Genomic DNA, 20,550 nt, shown 5'->3' with positions numbered 1-20,550 from the left:
TGTGTATGGTGAGAGACAGGGGTCCAATTTCATTCTGTATATGGCTAGCTATTTTTCCCAGTACCACTTAGTGAATAGCATATCCTTTTCCATTGTTTATTTTTGTCAACTTTGTCAAAGATCAGTTGATTGTAGGTATACAGCTTTATTTCTGGGCTCTCTGTTGTGTCCCATTGATCTATATGTCTATTTTTGTACCAGTACCATGCTGTCTTGGTTACAATAGCCTTGTAGTATAATTTTGAAGTCAGGGTAATATGATGCCTCTGGTTTTGTTTGTTTTGCTTAGAATTGCTTTGGCTATTTGGGCTGTTTTTTGGTTCTATATGAACTTTAGGATTGTTTTTCTCATTCTGTGAAAAATGACATTGGTAATTTGATAAAAATGGCATTGAATTTGTAGATTGCTTTGGTCAGTATGAACATTTTAATGACATTGATTCTTCCAATCCTTGAGCATTGTATGTTTTTCCATTTTTTGGTGCCATCTATGACTTCTTTCATCAGTGTTTTGTAGTTCTCCTTGTAGAGATCTTTCACTTCCCTGTTTAAATATATTCCTAGGGTTTTCTTTTGTGTGAGTGTTTGTGGATATTGTAAATGGGATTGAATTCTTGATTTGGTTCTCAGCTTCAGTGTTGTTGGTCGTGTATAGAAATACTTATTTATTTTTGTACATTGATTTTATATCCTGAAACTTTACTGAAGTTGCTTATCAAGTCTAGGAGTCTTTTGGAAGAGTCTTTAGGGTTTTCTAGGTATTAGATCATGTTATCAGTGAACGAGAATTATTTGACTTCTGTTTTCCAGTTTGAATACCTTTTATTTCTTTGAGATAGAGATTTTTAAAACGTGTTCTTTGGGATTTTTACCTAATGAAGAAAAGAAATGATCAAACTATCAAAATATTTTAATCACTGTGAACCATTTATTACATATGCTATTCTGTGTATTGAGCTGGATATCATCATTTGCTACTGGTTACTGATTAGCTAGACTTACTGGCATGTTAAATTAGAGGTTTCTGTCTTGTAACAGTTATTTCATTTAGGGACTACATTGTTTCCTCCACATTAAAGTTGCCATGGAGAGACAGGCAAATGATCCAATAAAGCATAAAATTATTATTTAAATTATTAATATAAAAAGTTAAATGATAGATACATAACTTTGCTGTTACCAAAAAAGTAAAGAAAAATCTAAAACCTCCTGTGTTCAGATCGGTTGGGACTTTGCAGTATCCAAATGTAAGAATGTTCTATTAGTGTAGACATCTCTTGGGTCCTTTTCCTTAAGGGGTTTGTAAATAAAATGGTTTGTAAAAGAGGTTAATAAGAGAGAGAGCAGGAAAGGGGAATTAAGTATTTTGGAGACCTCTCTGTATGGTAGATGCTTTGTTCTCCATATTCATTTAATCCTCAGGACCACTCTCTGAGATAAGTAATTATTAAAGAAGTCAGAGTGAGTAGATGGTAGAGCCAAGATTTGAACCTTGGAGGTCTGACTCTAATTTCCTATAATTATTCACTTGTCAAATTAATAGAAAACACCTTTCAGGTTGAGATTATTTGTTACCTAACATTAGAACCTAAGTGAGTTTTGTATATTTCCCCAGGAAAACTTTTTTTTTTATATGGAGTCTTGCTCTGTCGCCCGGGCGGGAGCGCAGTGGCACAATCTCGGCTCACTGCAAGCTCCACCTCCCAGGTTCACGCTATTCTCCCGCCTCAGCCTCCTGAGTAGCTGGGACTACAGGCACCTGCCACCACGCCCAGCTAATTTTTTGTGTTTTTTAAATAGAGACGGCGTTTCACCATGTTAGCCAGGATGGTCTTGGATTCCTGACCTCGTGATCCGCCTGCCTCGGCCTCCCAAACTGCTGGGATTAAAGACATGAGCCACCGCACCCGGCCTTCCCAGGAAAACTTTTGTGAACTCTCTTAGATGTCCGTTTAAAAAACTATAAGATTCCAAGTGATTCTTCACAGGGCAGACAAAGAAGTCTAGGTCCTACTATAACAAGGAACATTGTAGAAAGTCATAGAGACCTCCACAGCTATATAAAAACTGCCTTCCCATAAACTATTCCTCTTCTGTGGGAAAGAGCTGCAGAAGCTTTATCTTCTGTGAAGCAATAGTCCTGAACTGGAGTCTCAGCTTAGCAGACAGCTAAGCCAGGCCTCCGTGTATATAAGAGAGCACAGATGTTACATTCGATTCCAGGAGTCTTTCCCAGGGGTACCGCTTACTAGCTATGTGATCTTGTGCCAATTATTTAACCTCTTTGAGCCTCAGTTGCCATGTGTGTTACAGAGAGATCATTATACCTTAGATGTCAACAGTGAGGACCGAATAAGATGTATGTGCCTAACAACTAGTAAGCCTTCGGTATGGTCCTCCTTAAGTGGACCTTAGAGGAGAAAGAAACTCTGTCAGTCAGGGTAGGCTGGACTGCATGAAGAGAGTAGCTAAATTTTGTTTGGTTTGGTTTCGTTTTTGAGACAGGATCTCGCTGTATCGCCCAGGCTGGAGTGCAGTGGCCCAATCTTGGCTCACTGCAGTCTCTGCCTTCCACTCTCAGGGGATTCTCCCATCTCAGTCTCCCCAGTAGCTGGGACTACAGATGCATGCCACCACACCTGACTAACTTTTGTAATTTTTAGTAGAGATGGGGTTTTACCATGTTGCCCAGGCTGGTCTTGAACTACTGGGCTCAAGCGATCCGCCTGCCTCAGCCTCCAAAAGTGCTGGGATTATAGGCCTGAGCCACCGTGCCTGCCCTATAGCCAAGATTAAAGTTCATAACATAGTAGAAGTCTGTGTCTCAGGGACCCAAACTTCCTCTGTCTTCTGACTATTCCATGCCCTAGAGACTACCCTCTGCATCCAACTAGTGGGAGGAGAGAAGAAAGCACAGAAGGGGGGGTCATTCACTTTTCACCAGTTTAGGCCTAGAACAGCCACACTTTACTTCCATCGTCCAGAACTTGGTTACTTGGCCATATCCATCTGTAAGAGTGGACAGGAAATGTAATCTAGCTGTGTGGATTTCTAGTGAAAGTTTAGTCTTTACTATATAATACATAAGCCATATTTTTAAATCAGTCCCCACACAATGTGATGTCATAATTTGTGATATTATCATCATTTCATATTAAGTTGGACTGTATTTTTAGGAAAGCAAAAATGTCCGTTTTCAAAATAATATCCTTCTTGATTTCTTAGCTCTGTGCCTCAGACAAAATTCTGGAGTTTGATCGAGATTTTCGAATTCGACATTATGCAGGAGATGTGGTGTGAGTATCTTACATTGGTAACTACCATGATTTGCATGCCACCTCACTTTAGAAAATATAACCAGGAAAAATGTATATTGGTTTTATATTCATTTGCATGTTTTGGTCATTTGATATGTCAACGTATTTTAATTTGTTCAACTGAAAAAATGGCACAGCTTCATTCATTCCTTGCCTTTCAATCGTTTATTGAACACACACTATGTGCCCATGTGCAGTTCCTGGCATAGTTAGGATTCAGTAAAAATCAGCTGGTGGGTCAATAAATCATGGAAGTATTTTAAGAACTGAGATAGAAAGATGGATAAGATGGTCCTTGCCCTAAAGAAGCCAACAATTTAGTGAAGAATATAGGCATGTACATCCATCAAAGGTCACTATAATGAAGAATGGAAACAGTTAAACTAGAGAAACACAAGGCATTATAGGAGCAGTGAGGAGGAATAATTAGCCCGCTGAGAGGGGCAGAGAGAGGTCTTGCTCGAGGAAGTGGCATCCAAATTGAGTCCTAAAAGTAAAAGAGCGTTAGTCAGGGGAATGAATTAGGAAGAGGGGAGAGAAAAGAGAAAGCTTTCCAAGTAGAAGAAACAGTAGGCATAAAAAGGCCCCTGGGTGACAATGACTCCTCTCTATGAAGTTCTACGAATAGTTGGGTAACTGCATAAGCAAAAACCATTTTCGCTACATTATTTTCCAAATATTATTTGAAAAAGTAGAATTCTTACTAGTCATATTTTTATTAACAATACAATAAAGTAGAAGTTGATCAGAAAGTATTACTAAAAATTAAAACTACCTTAGTACATTAGGTTCCAAGGGCTGCTGTAACAAATTCACCACAGTCGGTGGCTTAAATCAACAGAAACTTACTCTTTCACAGTTCTGAAGTTTAAAAGTTCAAAATCAAGATGTCAGCAGGGCCACACTCCCTCTGGGGGTTCCTGTAGAGAGGAATCTGTTCCTTTTTTTCCAGCTTCCAGTAGCACTGGACATTCCTTGGCTTGTGGCTGCATCACTCCAGTCACATTGCCCTCCTCTTTGTGTGTCTGTTAACTGTCCCTCTGTCTCTATCTCTTTTTTTTTTTTTTATTTTTTTCTTTTTTTTTGAGATGGAGTCTCACCCTGTCACCCAGGCTGGAATGCAGTGGCGCGATCTCAACTCACTGCAACCTCCACCTCCCAGGCCCAAGCAATTCTCCTATCTCAGCCTCCTGAGTAGCTGGGATTACAGGCGCATACCACCATGCCTGGCTAATTTTTGTATGTTTACTAGAGACGGGGTTTCACCATGTTGGCCAGGCTGGTTTCGAACTCCTGATCTCAATTGATCTGCCTGCCTCGGCCTCCCAAAGTGCTAGGATGACAGGCATGAGCCACCGAGCCTAGCCACTCTGCCTCTATCTTAAAGTGACATTTGATATGGCATGTAGGGCCCATCTGAATAATATAGGATGAGCTTCTCCTCAAGATCATTCATCACATATTTTATGATATAGGTAACATTCCCAGGTTCCAGGGAATTTGATGTGAAACTTTTGTTGGGGCTGCATTTCTTAGCCTACTATATTTGTTATGCCTTTGCTGTCCACTGAACACTGCTCCTTATCTTATTGTTTAAAGAACTCTTTTTCTTAGTTTTTGCATTAGGAATTCTTTACATGTAATCCATTGCAGGAAGAGATTAAACAAAAAAAGGTAAATCATCTTCTCTATACATGCCGAAAAGATGTTTAATTTTTAAAAAATTAAAAAGAAATTTTAATAGCTGTTCCTGATTTAAATTAAAATTCTAGGACCATAAAATGATATGGCTCAAAATTATCACGCCATCTGTCAAGCTAACCATTAGTGATGGAATGGCACCATTTTCCACTTTTTCTGGTCATGGTCCCAGGTTCTGTAATACTGAAGAGGGAAGATCCAGTACCATACAAATATCTCCACTAAAAATCCAAGCCTCACTTACAGGGTACTTTCATACAATGCAGAATGGCACAAATGCAGAGCTGGATAGAGGCCTTAGAGATGACCTAGACCAGCCACTTCGTTTTACAGATGAAGAAACTTATGCAGAATGAGTGCAGTTCTTACTCAATGTCACTTAGCAAATTTACAGAAGAACTGAGATAATAACTAGCTTTCTAGACTCCTAGTCTAGAACTTCAACTAACCCTTTTGAGGAATATTCAACGCCTCAGACTTCCTCTTCACTTCTTAAACTCTTCAATCCTTTTCTAGATTTCTACTGAGTATCTTCTGTGTGCTCAATACTTCATAAGGTATGGTCCCTGCCCACAAAGAGCTTGCCATGTAAGATACATGCATACACATATGTACGTTTGTATGTGTTCTTATTTATACACATGTAAACACACATATATACACATAGACACATTTATATACATGTATACAATAACAATGGTCTAAAATAATTGCCATATGAGTAATAGCAATTACTCAGTTGGAATTTAGAGTAAGGAAATACTTCCAGGTTTGTGTAATAAACCCAGGAGGGCTGATGCTGGTCTTCGAATGCTAGGAATTATTTTTATAAGAAGAAGTGGGAAGGGTGCTACAGAATATTCAGGAAATAGCAACTAGGTCCATCTGATTGAAGTGTATCCTTTTTTGTAGCACAGAGAAGTAGAACTATCTGTAAGAGTAGCTTGAGATCAAATCACAAAGATTCAGTCAAAAGTGACTTGAAAGTATTAAGAAGACCTAGGTCGGGGCAGGCAAGGAAATAATTTTGGATACGGTAACCTTAAAGTACCCATGGACAGCACAGCCTGAAGGAACTTTCTTGCAGGATTAAATATGTAAGGCAAGGAATCCAGGTTAGAGATCTGGGAATTGCCTATACTGATCTGATTGCCAAGGGAGAAAACAGGCACGAGAGCAGAACTGTAAGGTGTAGCTGTATCTAAAGTTCCTATTTGCTTAATCTCTTAGCCTCTGTCTTAATCACCCAGAGTCCTCAATTACTTTTAGAACCCCAAAACTGAATTCACTCCTCCTAGAGTTCGTGCCAGTCACTGGAGTAGTATAGTTCTATTCCCACTCTTCTCACCAACTGCAATCTTAGCTGGACTTTCAAGACCTTACTCATCTCCCTTCCTCCAAATCATCTATACTGGCCTCCTCATTCTCTCTGCAGAATGCCATGCATGTGCCTGCCTTCATCACTCTATTTGATCTGTTTCCCTGTGTGATCTGCCTGCCTTTTTCTCCTCTGCTTATCCAATTCTTACCATCCTTTGCAGTTCTTCTTGGATTCTTTTATCCTACCCTGAACATTGAGTGAACCTTAGGCAAGTCACTTGATCTCCCTACGGATGAGACTGTTAGTTCCTGTATGTTGCTGTTTTGCTTTTATCTTAGGAATGCTGGATGATAAATACAGCTATCTTTTAAAAAGTCATCTTCTTGAGGTAAGCAATAAACCAGTAGGAAATTATCATCTTAATCATAATAATAGTACTGATGCTTGCTCTCCTTTTGAAGAATAGAAACAAAGTCCCTTCTATTTAGTAGGTAAATTCGGTATCCTTTAATACAGACAAGGTGAACAACATCAGCTTTTAGATGATTGATTGCATAATTAACGGTGGAAAGGCTTGTCGCCTCCTAGAAAAGCTTAAATGTGGCTCTTGCTTGGTAAATAATACATGTTTTCTGTGATTTCTCTCCTGTTAGCTATTCTGTCATTGGTTTTATTGACAAAAATAAAGATACTTTATTTCAAGATTTCAAGCGCCTTATGTATAACAGGTAAGATTTAAATTTTATTAACTCTAGATTAAGCTCATTGACATATGTAATATATGCACATGGTTATATTTATATGCAATTTTAAGAGTTTCTGGCACATTTTCTTGTTCTGCTTTATCAGACTTAATAAATAGCATATAACTAACTTTATGATAAAATTTATAAATTTTGGGCAGGACCCTGCTAATAATATGATTTGAAGTACCCATGGACAGCACAGCCTGAAGGAACTTTCTTGCAGGATTAAATATGTAAGAGAAGCAATCCAGGTTAGAGATCTGGGAATTGCCTATACTGATCTGATTGCCGAGGGAGAAAACAGGCACGAGAGCAGAACTGTAAGGTGTAGCTGTATCTAAAGTTCCTATTTGCTTAATCTCTTAGCCTCTGTCTTAATCACCCAGAGTCCTCAATTACTTTTAGAACCCCAAAACTGAATTCACTCCTCCTAGAGTTCGTGCCAGTCACTGGAGTAGTATAGTTCTATTCCCACTCTTCTCACCAACTGCAATCTTAGCTGGACTTTCAAGACCTTACTCATCTCCCTTCCTCCAAATCATCTATACTGGCCTCCTCATTCTCTCTGCAGAATGCCATGCATGTGCCTGCCTTCATCACTCTATTTGATCTGTTTCCCTGTGTGATCTGCCTGCCTTTTTCTCCTCTGCTTATCCAATTCTTACCATCCTTTGCAGTTCTTCTTGGATTCTTTTATCCTACCCTGAACATTGAGTGAACCTTAGGCAAGTCACTTGATCTCCCTACGGATGAGACTGTTAGTTCCTGTATGTTGCTGTTTTGCTTTTATCTTAGGAATGCTGGATGATAAATACAGCTATCTTTTAAAAAGTCATCTTCTTGAGGTAAGCAATAAACCAGTAGGAAATTATCATCTTAATCATAATAATAGTACTGATGCTTGCTCTCCTTTTGAAGAATAGAAACAAAGTCCCTTCTATTTAGTAGGTAAATTCGGTATCCTTTAATACAGACAAGGTGAACAACATCAGCTTTTAGATGATTGATTGCATAATTAACGGTGGAAAGGCTTGTCGCCTCCTAGAAAAGCTTAAATGTGGCTCTTGCTTGGTAAATAATACATGTTTTCTGTGATTTCTCTCCTGTTAGCTATTCTGTCATTGGTTTTATTGACAAAAATAAAGATACTTTATTTCAAGATTTCAAGCGCCTTATGTATAACAGGTAAGATTTAAATTTTATTAACTCTAGATTAAGCTCATTGACATATGTAATATATGCACATGGTTATATTTATATGCAATTTTAAGAGTTTCTGGCACATTTTCTTGTTCTGCTTTATCAGACTTAATAAATAGCATATAACTAACTTTATGATAAAATTTATAAATTTTGGGCAGGGCCCTGCTAATAATATGATTTGCTTTGATTTCCCTTGGGTTGCCTCAGTTTTTGTGCTCACTGCTGCCAGCCTTCCAGCATCCCCTACCAGTATACTCAGCAGTCCTCAGGCCAGGCCAGTGTGATGAAGAAGTGTCAGGTGACATCTGGCCCAGCTAGAAGTTTTGCATACTCAGATTCCCATTGTAGTGTCTTCACCCCCAAATAAGAGACCGCTCTGATATCAGAGTGGCATCTCGTGTCAGTGAGCACTGATGGTGACTGAGCCAACAGAATCTTCTCACAAACCAACAAAATGTGGAAAAGTTATGGCAGAATAAAACTAGGCAAATGATAACAAGTTTAAATCTAGTATGGATACTTTAAACAGAAGGTCCATGAAGAAGAAAGAGGATTCCTGGCCATCCTCTTACAGGTTAAAGAACTATATTCATTCATTTATTAAGTCTACTTAGTCAGTTGCTCAGTAGATTATCAAAAATATATTGAGTACCTTTGAGGCACACATTCTTCTATATTCTGGGATACAGCTGTGAAAAAATGTAGGCAAAGTCCCTGGCCTCATGGAGATTATAGTCTAGTGAAGGTGACTGTTAATAAACAAGGAAACAATTTTCAGTTTGTGCCAAGTGCTATGCAGAAAAATAAAGTAGGTAAGAGATTGAAGGGTACAGACGAGGAGGGGCTGGGAAGGAATTATAGATAGGGTAGTCAGAAAAGGCCTCTTATAGAGGTGACATTTCAGCAGAGACCTGAATTAAGTGGAGGGAGCCATGCAGATATCTGGAGGAAGAGCATTCCAGACAGAGAGAATAGCTAGTACCAAGGCCCCAAGGTGGGAATGAGCTTGAGTGTATTAACAGCAAGGCCATTGTGGGGAAAACAAAGTGAGGGATGGGGAGAGTGACTTTAGAAAGGTAGGTAGAGCCTGGATCACAGAGCCTGAGTCCGGGTAAGAAGAAAGTATTAAGGGAAGCGTTGGAATTTATGATGTGATGTGATGTGATGTGATTTATGTTTTAAAGATATCAATGCTGCTACTACTATGTAAAATGCTCACAGTAAGGGACAAGTATGGAAATAGACAGTAAAGCAGGCGAGTTTAATAATGCAGGCTGCGGCCGTGTGCAGTGGCTCACGCCTGTAATCCTAGCGCTTTGGGAGGCCGAGGCAGGCAGATCACGAGGGAGATTGAAACCATCCTGGCTAACACGGTGAAACCCCGTCTCTACTAAAAATACAAAAAAAATTAGCTGGGTGTGGCAGCGGGTGCCTGTAGTCCCAGCTACTCGGGAGGCTGAGGCAGGAGAATGACATGAACCCGGGAGGCAGAGCTTGCAGTGAGCCAAGATTGCACCACTGCACTCGGCCTGGGCGACAGAGCAAGACTCTGTCTCAAAAATAAAATAAAATAAAATAAAACAATAATAATAATAATAGTGCAGGCTGAGGCCTGGGTGGTGGTGACAGAGATAATGAAAAGGGGTCAGATTGGATGATGTTTTGAAAGTAGAGTCGACAAGATTTGCTGGTAGAGACCATGTGTAGTGTGAGAGGAAGACAGAAATCAGAGGTGATACCTGAGCCTGATAGGAGAAGACAAGAGGAAACGCTAATTGGTTCAGGGAAATTAAGAGTTTTGTTTTGGATGTGTTATGTCTGAAGTGCATTTTGGATACTGAATTAAAAGTGCCAAATCAGCAGTTGCAAATATGCGTGTGGCTCTCAGGGGAAAGGTGGGGCTAGAGATATAAATTCACAGTCGTCAGTGTATTGATTATATTTAAAGCTGTAGACTAGATGAGAGTATCTAGGGAGTGAGCATGGATTTCAAAAAAAGAAGAGGTTAAAAAAACTAATTCCTGAGACACTGTAACATGTAGAGTCAAACAAGGAAAGAGGAACTAGCAAAGGAAACAGAGCATGCCAGTGAGGAAGGAAGTAAACTGGGAATCTGGTGTCACAGAGGCCAAGCCAAGAAAAAATGTTTAAAGAAGAAAAAAATTGATACACTACATCAAATCTTGTCAAAAGCAGGAGTGATGAGAGGACCAAGACTGACCATTGGATTTGCTAATGCCAAGGTCAGTGGGACTCTTGACAACACTGGTTTCCATGTAGCATTGAAGACAAAGATCTCATTGATGTCAGCTCAAGGGAATACAGGAAATGAGGATATAGAGACATTGTGTTTAAACAGTTCTTTCAAGAATTGTTATCAAATGGTTCATCTGTGTGGATGTTGAAGCCACCAAGATTAATGATAGCACTATCATTAGTAGAAAGTTACAGAGACATAGGAATGTGAGAGAGGATCCTTGGAAGAACTAGGCATGGAGAAAAAGGACTTTCAGAAGGGAATTTCAATGCTTAATTTATCAGGTAAGGCACATTCATTTTGAGGGACAAATGACGGAGTCTAGCATTTCTCTGTGCAGAAAATGCTAAAAGCTCAACTTGGAAAAAACAGCCTTATTTAGCCAGTGGTACCATCAGGGTGTGTTGCCAGTCTGTGTACCAAGAGGCTGCACGAGGTGGTGTTTGTTAACTTTGGAATGTACCATGGCCCAGAAGTTCAGCTACTGAGAACAGCTTCACCTTTCGGTGGTGAACTAATATAGCCCAGGCTCTCTGGGCCAGGTAGAAACAAAACAGCATGTGGATTTATTTCTCGTGGAAAATCTAACAGTAACATGGAATGGAATCCAGTTGTCCCGAAGTATCCATGGGGAATTAATTCCATCCCGTACCCTCCTCCACCGAAGATACCAAAATCCATACATGTTCGAGTCCCTTCTATAAAATGGTGTCGTATTTACATATAACCTACCCACATCCTCCCAGATACTTTAAATCATGCCCAGATTACTTATAAAACCTAATAAAATGTAAGTGCTGTGTAAATAGTTGTTATATTGTATTGCTTAGAGAATAATGACCCCCAAAAAAGTCTGTACATGTTTAGTACAGGCACAACCATCTTTTAAAAAAATATTTTCTATCCATGGTATGTTGAATGTGGAAGCTGTGGATATGGAGGGCCAACTGTAATTGTGTTCATATAACAGGCTGGCAAACCTGCTTGGGAAGTCAAATAGCAATGAGAACTCTGATTCATTATTACGCATGGAATCCAGAATGCTTAGTTGCCTGGTAAGCACAGAATCAGAACAAAGGAACTTAGATAAACCCAACAAGTAAAGGCATCAGGCTAAGATATATCCATTTCACAATAGGAATAGTTTTGCCAAAGGGGTGAAAGATTGAAAGTCTGTTAAATGCAGCATATTGCATATATTCCATAATAGGAAAGGCCTTGCCCGTGAGATGGGAAGTCTTGACTTTATTTATTTATTTATTTATTGGATAAAACCATCCTCCTAGATGGTATTAGAATGAGCCACCTTCACCTCTGGACACTATTTGATGCTTCCATGGCTAACAGCCTTCCAAAATTTGAATCCATTTTTTATTTGTATATGTTAATATAATGATTTTTATTTTTCTTTTTTCTTTTTTAGAAGTGTTATCCCAGTCGCCCAGCCTGGAGCACAGTGGTGTGATCATAGCTCACTGTAACCCTGAACTCCTGGGCTCAAGTGATTCTCCCAACTCTGCCTCTGGGGGTACAGACATGCACCACTACACCCAGCAATATAATTATTTTTAAGCAGTGTTCCTTGAATTCTAGTTCTGTAGACCTTGATAGTATACACACATGTATGCATGCATGTATGTGTGTGTGTGTCTGTGTAAATGGAGGGAGGAAGGGAGCAAGCATTTTGCATTCCAGGTGCACAAACTTTTACTCTTTACTGCTGTCTTGTTAGCCAGGTGAGATCTGCCTTACCTTTTATACATACTAGGTCTCTGGAGGAGCTTCCCTTTTGAGATAAGGGTTCTGGTATTTAAAATATTTTGAAAACTGTTTTGTTAATATTACATTCAGGCTGGGCATGGTGACTGACACCTATAATCCCAGCACTTTGGGAGGCTGAGGTGGGAGAATCGTTTGAGACTAGCCTGAACAACATAGGGAGACCCCATTTCTACACAAAATTAAAAAGCCAGGCATGGTGGCACGTGCCTGTAGTCCCAGCTACTCGGGAGGCTGAGGTGGGAGGATCACTTGAGCCCGGAAGGTCAAGGCTGCAGTGAGCTATCATCTCGCCACTGCTCTCCAGTCTGGGTGACAGAGTGAGACGCTGTCTCAGAAAAACAAAAATATTACAGTCATGACTTGGCCTGAAAGTTCTTTGTCTTTAAAATGACTCCCTATAACTGTTTGGATTCATTTTGTATCAATTCTGCTATTTAACATGTTATCTTATTTCCTTCATTTCCAACCTTTACAGTGTAGTGCAGGAATAGTCTCCAAATATGGCCAACAGTGAGTAAGGTAGACAAAGAATTTGGTGTAGAAACTGCATAGACCAAATGCCAGTGACTAAAAGACACAGTCTTTTGACATGTGTCAGACTTTTCAAAGTACTCAAAGTACAGTTTTCTACTTTCTGAAAATTCTATTCAGTAAGTGTTAGAATGGCATTCAGGAACCATGTGCACTGTAAGTTAAGAATGTTGCCTTAAATTATTTCTGTGCTAAAGATAAGAATGAAAAGGTTAAGGAAAAACAATATACATCTATGTAGTCATTTTGATATAAGTGTACAAATGGAAAATTATGGAATAGGACTAGAAAGTAATGAAACTGGGTTCATAAACCACAGGTTATTGCAGCATTTTGTAGCCACTTTGACAGTAGTTGGCACTGCTTGCTGATGATGGTAAAGGCTGGGAGTGTTGCTCTGTCTGTGTTCACAGACCCAGTCAATCCACACATCACCATTTATCTTCTTCGCTTTGCGCTCATCTGCTCTTTCATCTTGCAGCTATTATTTTGAGCACCTACATACAGAAACATTCTGGGTGCTATGGAGATCCAATTCAATTTTTAAAATTTTATATGAGGGAAAGAAAGTGGGTAAAATGTTAGCAGTAGTAAGAACAATTAGCAGTGAATGCTAATGTTAATTATTTTCTCTTCTCAACCCCCAATTTTCTAAGGAAAGTTTTTTTCTGATAAAAGTTTCTAGGAAGCAAGCAACATTTTCAGTTCCAACTAGTTTAACATCAAAAGCACCCAAAATGAAACCAGAAAAAAATGACAGTTGAGATCACTACACGTTTTTAAAAATACCTCCGCAGAGCAGAATGATGAATATATAATTTTAACCTGAAAATTGGCCTGAAATGCATTTTTAGAATTGGACTGCAACAGTCCTAATGTCACATCAATAAAATATTGTAACTGCCAATGCTACCTACAAATTTGTTGACAATTTGAACTGCAGTAAACTGATTTACTAGGGACAATATAAAAATGGTTGGTTTATATTCCTACCTGTGTTTTTTTTAAAAAAGCGGGTTTTCTGTAGTGTTAACTGTTCTATTAATATATAAATATTTGCTTTAATTCAAAGATGTTGCCACTTTTATGTTTTCTGCTGTGACATTGAGGATCATTTTTCTACTAGTGGTTTGTCCTCATTTTCTAACCATCACAAAAATGAATTTGTTTTCTATATGTATTGTAAGGGCCATATTGACCCTTTGAGGGTCCTAGGTAGGTAGAATAAAGATGTCACTTTAAAGAAGTTTAAATAATTTTTTAAATATGCTGTAGTTTGGAAAAAAATCTCAATTTGCATTGCAGTATCAGTCATTATACTTGCAGCATAATTTTCTGGATGGAATCATCTTTCCAATTAGGCCTTGTGAGTTCAGTCTGTAGTCCAATTATGATTCTCAGGATACATTTCAGCAGAATTGCTTATCAGTTTTTATCCAGCTTATTTGAATGTGACATTTGAATTGTTTTTTTCTGTGCTTCTCAGTTCAAATCCTGTGCTCAAGAATATGTGGCCTGAAGGCAAACTGAGCATTACAGAGGTGACCAAGCGACCTCTGACTGCTGCTACCTTGTTTAAGAATTCTATGATTGCTTTAGTAGACAACCTTGCATCGAAGGTAATTATTTTCTTTTCTAAATATCCATTTTACCTCATAGATTTCCTCTTGATGCATTATAAAGAATGTATATATGATTTGCTTTTTAGGTAATCACATGTAGATTGAAGAATATGTATAAAGTGAATGTTATAATAGAATTTTTATTCTTGCATTTAAAAAAATCTCACCTCAGTGGAACAATTGTTTGTGTCCCAGATTAGTATGTATCTTAAATTTGAGCTTTTTAGTCTACTGTCATGGTCAAGGGAAAAATCTTGAATTTAAAAAATATATAAGGCATAGCATGCCCAGCAAAAGGAACTTTTTTCCTGTGCTGAAAACAGGACCTGGCCGAGATAAATAAGTAAAATCCTGAATTAAGTTGTAAAATGCACCATTTATATACTGTGTTTGAGTACAAAGTGGCCAGAGAGTTTTAAGAGGAAATTTAGTATGCAAGTATTGTCCTTAGGCTATTTTAAATAATTGAAATATAAAGATGTATTGGCCTGGGTGTTGTGGCTTATATATATGTAATCCCAGCACTTTGGGAGGCTAAGGCGGGAGGATCACTTGAGACCAGCCTGTGCAATATAGTGAGACCTCCCTTCTACAAAAGTTAAAAAAATTAGCTGGGCATGGTGGCATGCACCTGCAGTCCCAGCTACTCAGGAGGCCGAGGCAGGAGGATCACTTGAGACCAGCCTGGGCAATATAATGAGACCTCCTCTACAAAAAGTTACAAAAGTAGCCAGGCATGGTGGCACATGCCTGTGTTCCCAGCTATGCTGGAGGCTAAGGTGGGAGGATTGCTTGAGCCTGGGAGGCAGAGGTTGCAGTGAGCCAAGATCGCACCACTACACTCCAGTCTGGGTGACAGAGCAGGACCTTGTCTCAAAAAAAAAAAAAAAGATGCATTATTGACAATTATTTGTGGTTTTCATTGTTCCTTTGAGGACTAATACTATTTGATAACTTTTGTCTGTTTTTTTTCCTTAAAGAACATATTTCTACCCTTAACTGCTACTGTTGACAAGTTTGATAAATTAGGCAGCATTCTGAGCCATGTTATTTTTAGTTTCTTCATTTTTATCTTTCTCTTCTGGTGCTTCTCCTATGTAGTTTCTTCTTCTTTATCTTTTTTTTTTTAAATCAATTTCCTCTCTAAGAATTTAAATCTATACCGTTTCTGGTTACTTCACTATGGATAAATTAGGCAAATGCCACAGGAACACATCTGTTCAGTAGCTTTCTATTTCCTTTTGTCAGGATTCTTTGGCCTGAAGTGACCGCATATAAGCACAATTTGTTGGCTTATATAATCAAACCTCCAGAAGGGCAGGGGTAAGGACACTGGCACTGAAGGCTAGAATGCCATTAGGACTCTTCACTCTTGTATCTCAGCTTTTCTTTGCATGTCAGCTGCAGCCTGCTTCATCCAGCAAGAAGAAAAGTGAACCTGGAACGAAGGCAAAGGACACAAGAAACAGTTGAACACTGAATTTCATGAAATATTTTTAAATATTCAGTTTACTATAGTCAGTCAATTAACTAGAAAAAGAATTGTTGTGTTTTCTAAACTTGGTAGTTAATGTGCCTTGTAAAGAAATGAAATTCTAGAACCTTCTATAATTTCTGTATCAGGAATTGCATTCAACTTCTAATAAAACAGATCCCAGAATTAGTAGCTTAAATAAAAGAGACATTTATTACTCTCTCCTATAAATGAAGTATAGAAGAAGGCATCCCAGGACTGGTATGGCAGATCCAAAGTTATTAGAGACCCAAGTTCTTTCTGTCCTTCTGCTCTACCATCCTAGTGCTTGCCATCCATCCTCCTGGTCCATGATGGCAGCTGGAACTTCCTCCTTTTCAAAGAGACTTCCTGGAAGTTTGACACAACACTTTAGCTACATCCTATTTGCTACATAGAGTTGTAAGGGAAGCTGGGAAGGGCATTTACATTCTGGTCAGCAGTGCACTCAGCTAGCAATAAGAATTCTGTTTTAAAGTAAGAAAAAGATACTGGACATAAGGTGGGGAACTAGCCTAGCAATCTCTGCTACAGCTTCCCAATCCATGTGTGTGTGTGGAGGTCAGGGGAGAAGGGAGGCAGCAGAGATAAGCAGAAGAATATAGACAACTTATCAGTACAATAGAAGGCAAGAAGGTGAAGCCAAAGTGAGGGGTTCTAGAGGACGGCAGAAAAAAAAAAAGAGTTGCATTTAGAACAAAATAATATGATAGAAATAAATCTAAATAATTGGTATTCATCATAATGTAAATAGACTAAGCAGACTAGATAGGTGGAAAATCCAGCTGTATGCTGCTTAAAGGAGACACACATAAATAACACCATGCAGAAAGCTCAAAAACAAAGGCATAGATAAAGATATCAAGCCACCTGTCACCAAAAATGGTTAAAAGCAACATTCATGTGAAAGAACATAGAATTTAAGAAAGCAAGTATTATACAGGTAAACTAGTGATAACAAAATAAAACTGTCCAAGACAAGCCATGTTGAACTAGGTACCTAACAACATACCCATGCTTCTTATAAATTCTATAAAGAAAAAAAAAAAAAAACCTGAAAAATCTTAAAGGAAAAATTGACAAATTGACAAGTCCACCATCATAATGGGAGATTTTAAACCAGTGCTATCAGAAAGATAAATGATAGATGAAGCAGACAAAAATGTTAGTAAGAATGCAGAAGCTTTGAAAACCAAATTTAAACTTTATCAAATAGATCAAAGGAACCCCATACCCAGGGAATAGGAAATATATATTCCTTTAAAGTATACATCGAGGCCAGATATGGCGGCTTACACCTGTAATCCCAGCGCTTTGGGAGGCCAAGGTGGGAAGATCACTTGAGGTCAGTAGTTCAAGACCAGCCTGTCTAACATAGTGAAACCCTGTCTCTACTAAAAATACAAAAATTAGCTGGGCATAGTGGCCTGTTGTCCTAGCTACTCAGGAGGCTGAGACAGGAGAATCACTTGAACCTGGGAGGTGGAGATTGCAGTAAGTGAGATGGTGCCACCGCACTCCAGCCTGGGGAACAGAGCAAGACTCCATCTCAAAAAAATAATAAAGTATACATGGAACATTTACAAGAATTAACCACATTATAGATGACAAAGGAAACCATTTTGGGTGTGTGTGGGGGGGTGTGTGTGTTTGTGTGTGTGTGTATGTGTATGTGTGTATGTGTGTTTTCAGATGGAGTCTTGCTTTGTTGCCCAGGCTGGAGTGCCATGGTGCTATCTCAGCTCACTGCAACCTCTCTGCCTCCTGGGTTCAAGCAGTTCTCACACAGCCTCCCGAGTAGCTGGGATTACAGGTGTGTGCCACCACACCCGGCTAATTTTTTTTTTGTATTTTTAGTAGAGATGGGGTTTCACCATGTTGGCCAGGTTGGTCTTGAACTCCTGATCTCAGGTCATCCACCCACCTCAGCCTCCCAAAGTGCTGGGATTTCAGGTGTGAGCCACCACACTCAGCCATCTCAACCACTTTGAAGAAGCGCATATACAGATATATTTTTCATCTTAAAAGCAAGTAAAATAAAAACCAGCATTAAAAAAAAATTTAATGTTTGGGAACTTTGAAAAGTACTCTCCTAAATAGGTCATAGGTTGAAGAGGAAATCACAATGGAAATTACAGAATGTTAGGAAGTACATGACAAAAAATTTGTCAAAATTTATAGAATACTGCTAAAGTGATCCATTTGTTATGCCTTTGTAAAATAACCAGAAAGACTGAAAAGTTAATGGCTAAGTGCAACTCAAGAAGCCAGAAAAGGAACTCCAAAGAAAACCTAAAGAAATAGGTAAGAAAATATTTTTTTAAATAGTAAAACTTTAAAATAATGGGAAAAAAAGTAATCAATAGGACCTCTAATAAAGCTGATAAATTAAAAAATTATGAACAAAAAAGGGACTATTACTATGCAGACGTTATAGAGATTTCTTAAAACATAAGAATATTATAGATAACTATATGCCAATGATTTGGAAATGTAGATGGTTTTCTAGAAAAAAAGTTATCAAAATTAATTCAAGAAGAAAGGGACAACCTGAATATATCAGTAACCTTAAAGAATCTGAATAACTGATGATAAATCCACCTTTTCCCAACTTTGCCAAGGACATCAGATCTAGATGGTTTAGAAATCAGTTTTATAAAACCTTTGAGGAACCATTCATCCCTATCATATGGAAACTGTTTTGGAGGATGGGAAGAAGAGAGGCAACTACTCAACTCATTTAATGAGATTAATGTTACCTTAATATAAGCTTAATATGAGAAAATAAAATTAGAGATCAATTTAACTTAGAAATATAGATGTAAAGACCTCAAAAATATATGAATAATGCATTTTCTGGCAACATGGTGAATGAGGTGCCCACTAAAGCCAACTGAAAACGACTGAAATATTAGATAAAATATAAAAATCAACATCTTGAATGCAGCCGTGAACTAACAAAAAGTAAGGTATATGCAAGCCAGGAGCTGAGTGAATGTAGAAGTTAACTGAGTGAAGGGAAAAACTCCTAAAGCTGCCCCTCACCCTGTGGGGATTTGTTGAAGTGGGTAACTTTGAATATAGTTATTCAAGGCTGGGTCCTTGAAGTGAAGCCCAGGGCCTCCCCAAAGTAGGGTGTCTAATAAGGAATTCTGTGCACACACACACACAATGGTGAGTCTTTAAAGGGCTACATGTAGAGTGAACTACAAGTAATTCCTCATTATCAGTAAGGAAAACTACGTGTCTTGGTTCTTGGCATTGAGCCACGGGTGGAGGGGGTGTGAATCTCTCTTGGGAATTTATAATCATAAGTGAGCTTTTAGGAGGTTTGCAACCCAAACTCATACTACCTGGGTAGCTTGAAAAAGCCTCACACTGACAATTTGATTAAAGGTGGTCCAGGTCTTATAATTGCCCCAGGCATCTGAAAAAAGCAAGTAAAACTGTTTTTCTTAAGGAAACTATTTTCATACTGTCACAGGATCCTTGGGGTGTCACTTTTCTGGCCAGAAACCCTTGTGGCTGGTGGTGCCTTTGCCTGAGTTTTGCTCAAGCCTGCCGGGCTTGTTCCACCTGCTTAGCCTGGCAGGCTGCACTCAGCTTGCCCTACCAACCTGGATTCCACACCTGCCAAGGATGAACCAGGCACAGAATGGCAAGGGGTGTGTGAGTGAGTGAGCATAAGGTCCAGCCACTGCACACAGCCAAGCACACCGGCTCCAGCAGGGCAGGCAGCTCCAGGCAACAACACAGGCACTGGTTCCCTGTGAGGCTGCGACTGGACCAGGCATAGGAAGGGCCATAGCTCTTCTCCTCTCTTCACTCCTCGTCACCCACAACGTGGCAAGCAAGGAGCGTGTTTCAGCCCTGTTTGTATTACAGCTCTTTTAGCCCTGCCATTCAGTGGATTCCGAGTTCTTGTCTTGTGTCCAGGAAGAATGAGGTATGCATACAAATAGAGGGTGAGCAAGGCAAAGAGGTGCTTTATTGGGTGACAGAACAGCTCAAAGGAGACTTTCAGTGGGTAGCTCCTCTCTGCAGTCAGGTCCTCCCATCGTCTACTCATCTCTCAGCACGCAACCCCAGCCGCGCCTCCCCAGCTGCAGCCAGCATCATGGCAGCAGCGGCTCCAGATGGGCCACCAATACCAGACCTTAAAGAATTTCCACAAAGTTCTAAGGAAAATTAGCTCACAGTAAAGAATCACTACAAGATACTATAGGTAAAAGGCAAACTAAACAACAAACAGCAGGTTCAGACTCATGAAAACTTCTGATACAGAAATGATCCGAAAGAGAATGTAAGAATGTTTAATATATATCAAGAAATGAAAGACCTGAAAATGAGAGAGAGCAAGCAACTAGACAATTGATAGAAATAAAAACTAAGTAATTAAAATTTTAAAAATCAATGGATAGGTTTAACATGTTTACATAAAGCTGAAGAGAAAGTAGTGAAATGAAAATAAGAACTGAAGGAGTTATCCAGAATTCCACTTAGACCAAGAAATGAAACATATAAAAGAAACATTAAGACTCACGGGGGCAGGGCACA

The 20,550-nt window shown here is 39.0% G+C and overlaps 1 protein-coding gene across 1 annotated transcript in view; it reads left to right on the top strand.

The window, feature by feature from the left end:
• MYO1D (myosin ID) overlaps positions 1-20,550 on the top strand; it is a 315,887-nt gene that overhangs the window by 28,133 nt on the left and 267,204 nt on the right. Inside the window, exons 11-13 of the mRNA XM_011992864.1 lie at positions 3,226-3,296; positions 6,993-7,067; positions 14,345-14,477. Of these exons, the coding sequence (XP_011848254.1) occupies positions 3,226-3,296; positions 6,993-7,067; positions 14,345-14,477 (279 nt within the window). The remainder of the gene's footprint in view (positions 1-3,225; positions 3,297-6,992; positions 7,068-14,344; positions 14,478-20,550) is intronic.

Source organism: Mandrillus leucophaeus, unplaced genomic scaffold (assembly GCF_000951045.1).
Source record: "Mandrillus leucophaeus isolate KB7577 unplaced genomic scaffold, Mleu.le_1.0 Scaffold419, whole genome shotgun sequence".
NCBI classification, from domain to species: domain Eukaryota; kingdom Metazoa; phylum Chordata; class Mammalia; order Primates; family Cercopithecidae; genus Mandrillus; species Mandrillus leucophaeus.
Note: the sequence above shows the minus strand (reverse complement) of the source record. Positions and strands in the feature narration are given on the sequence as shown.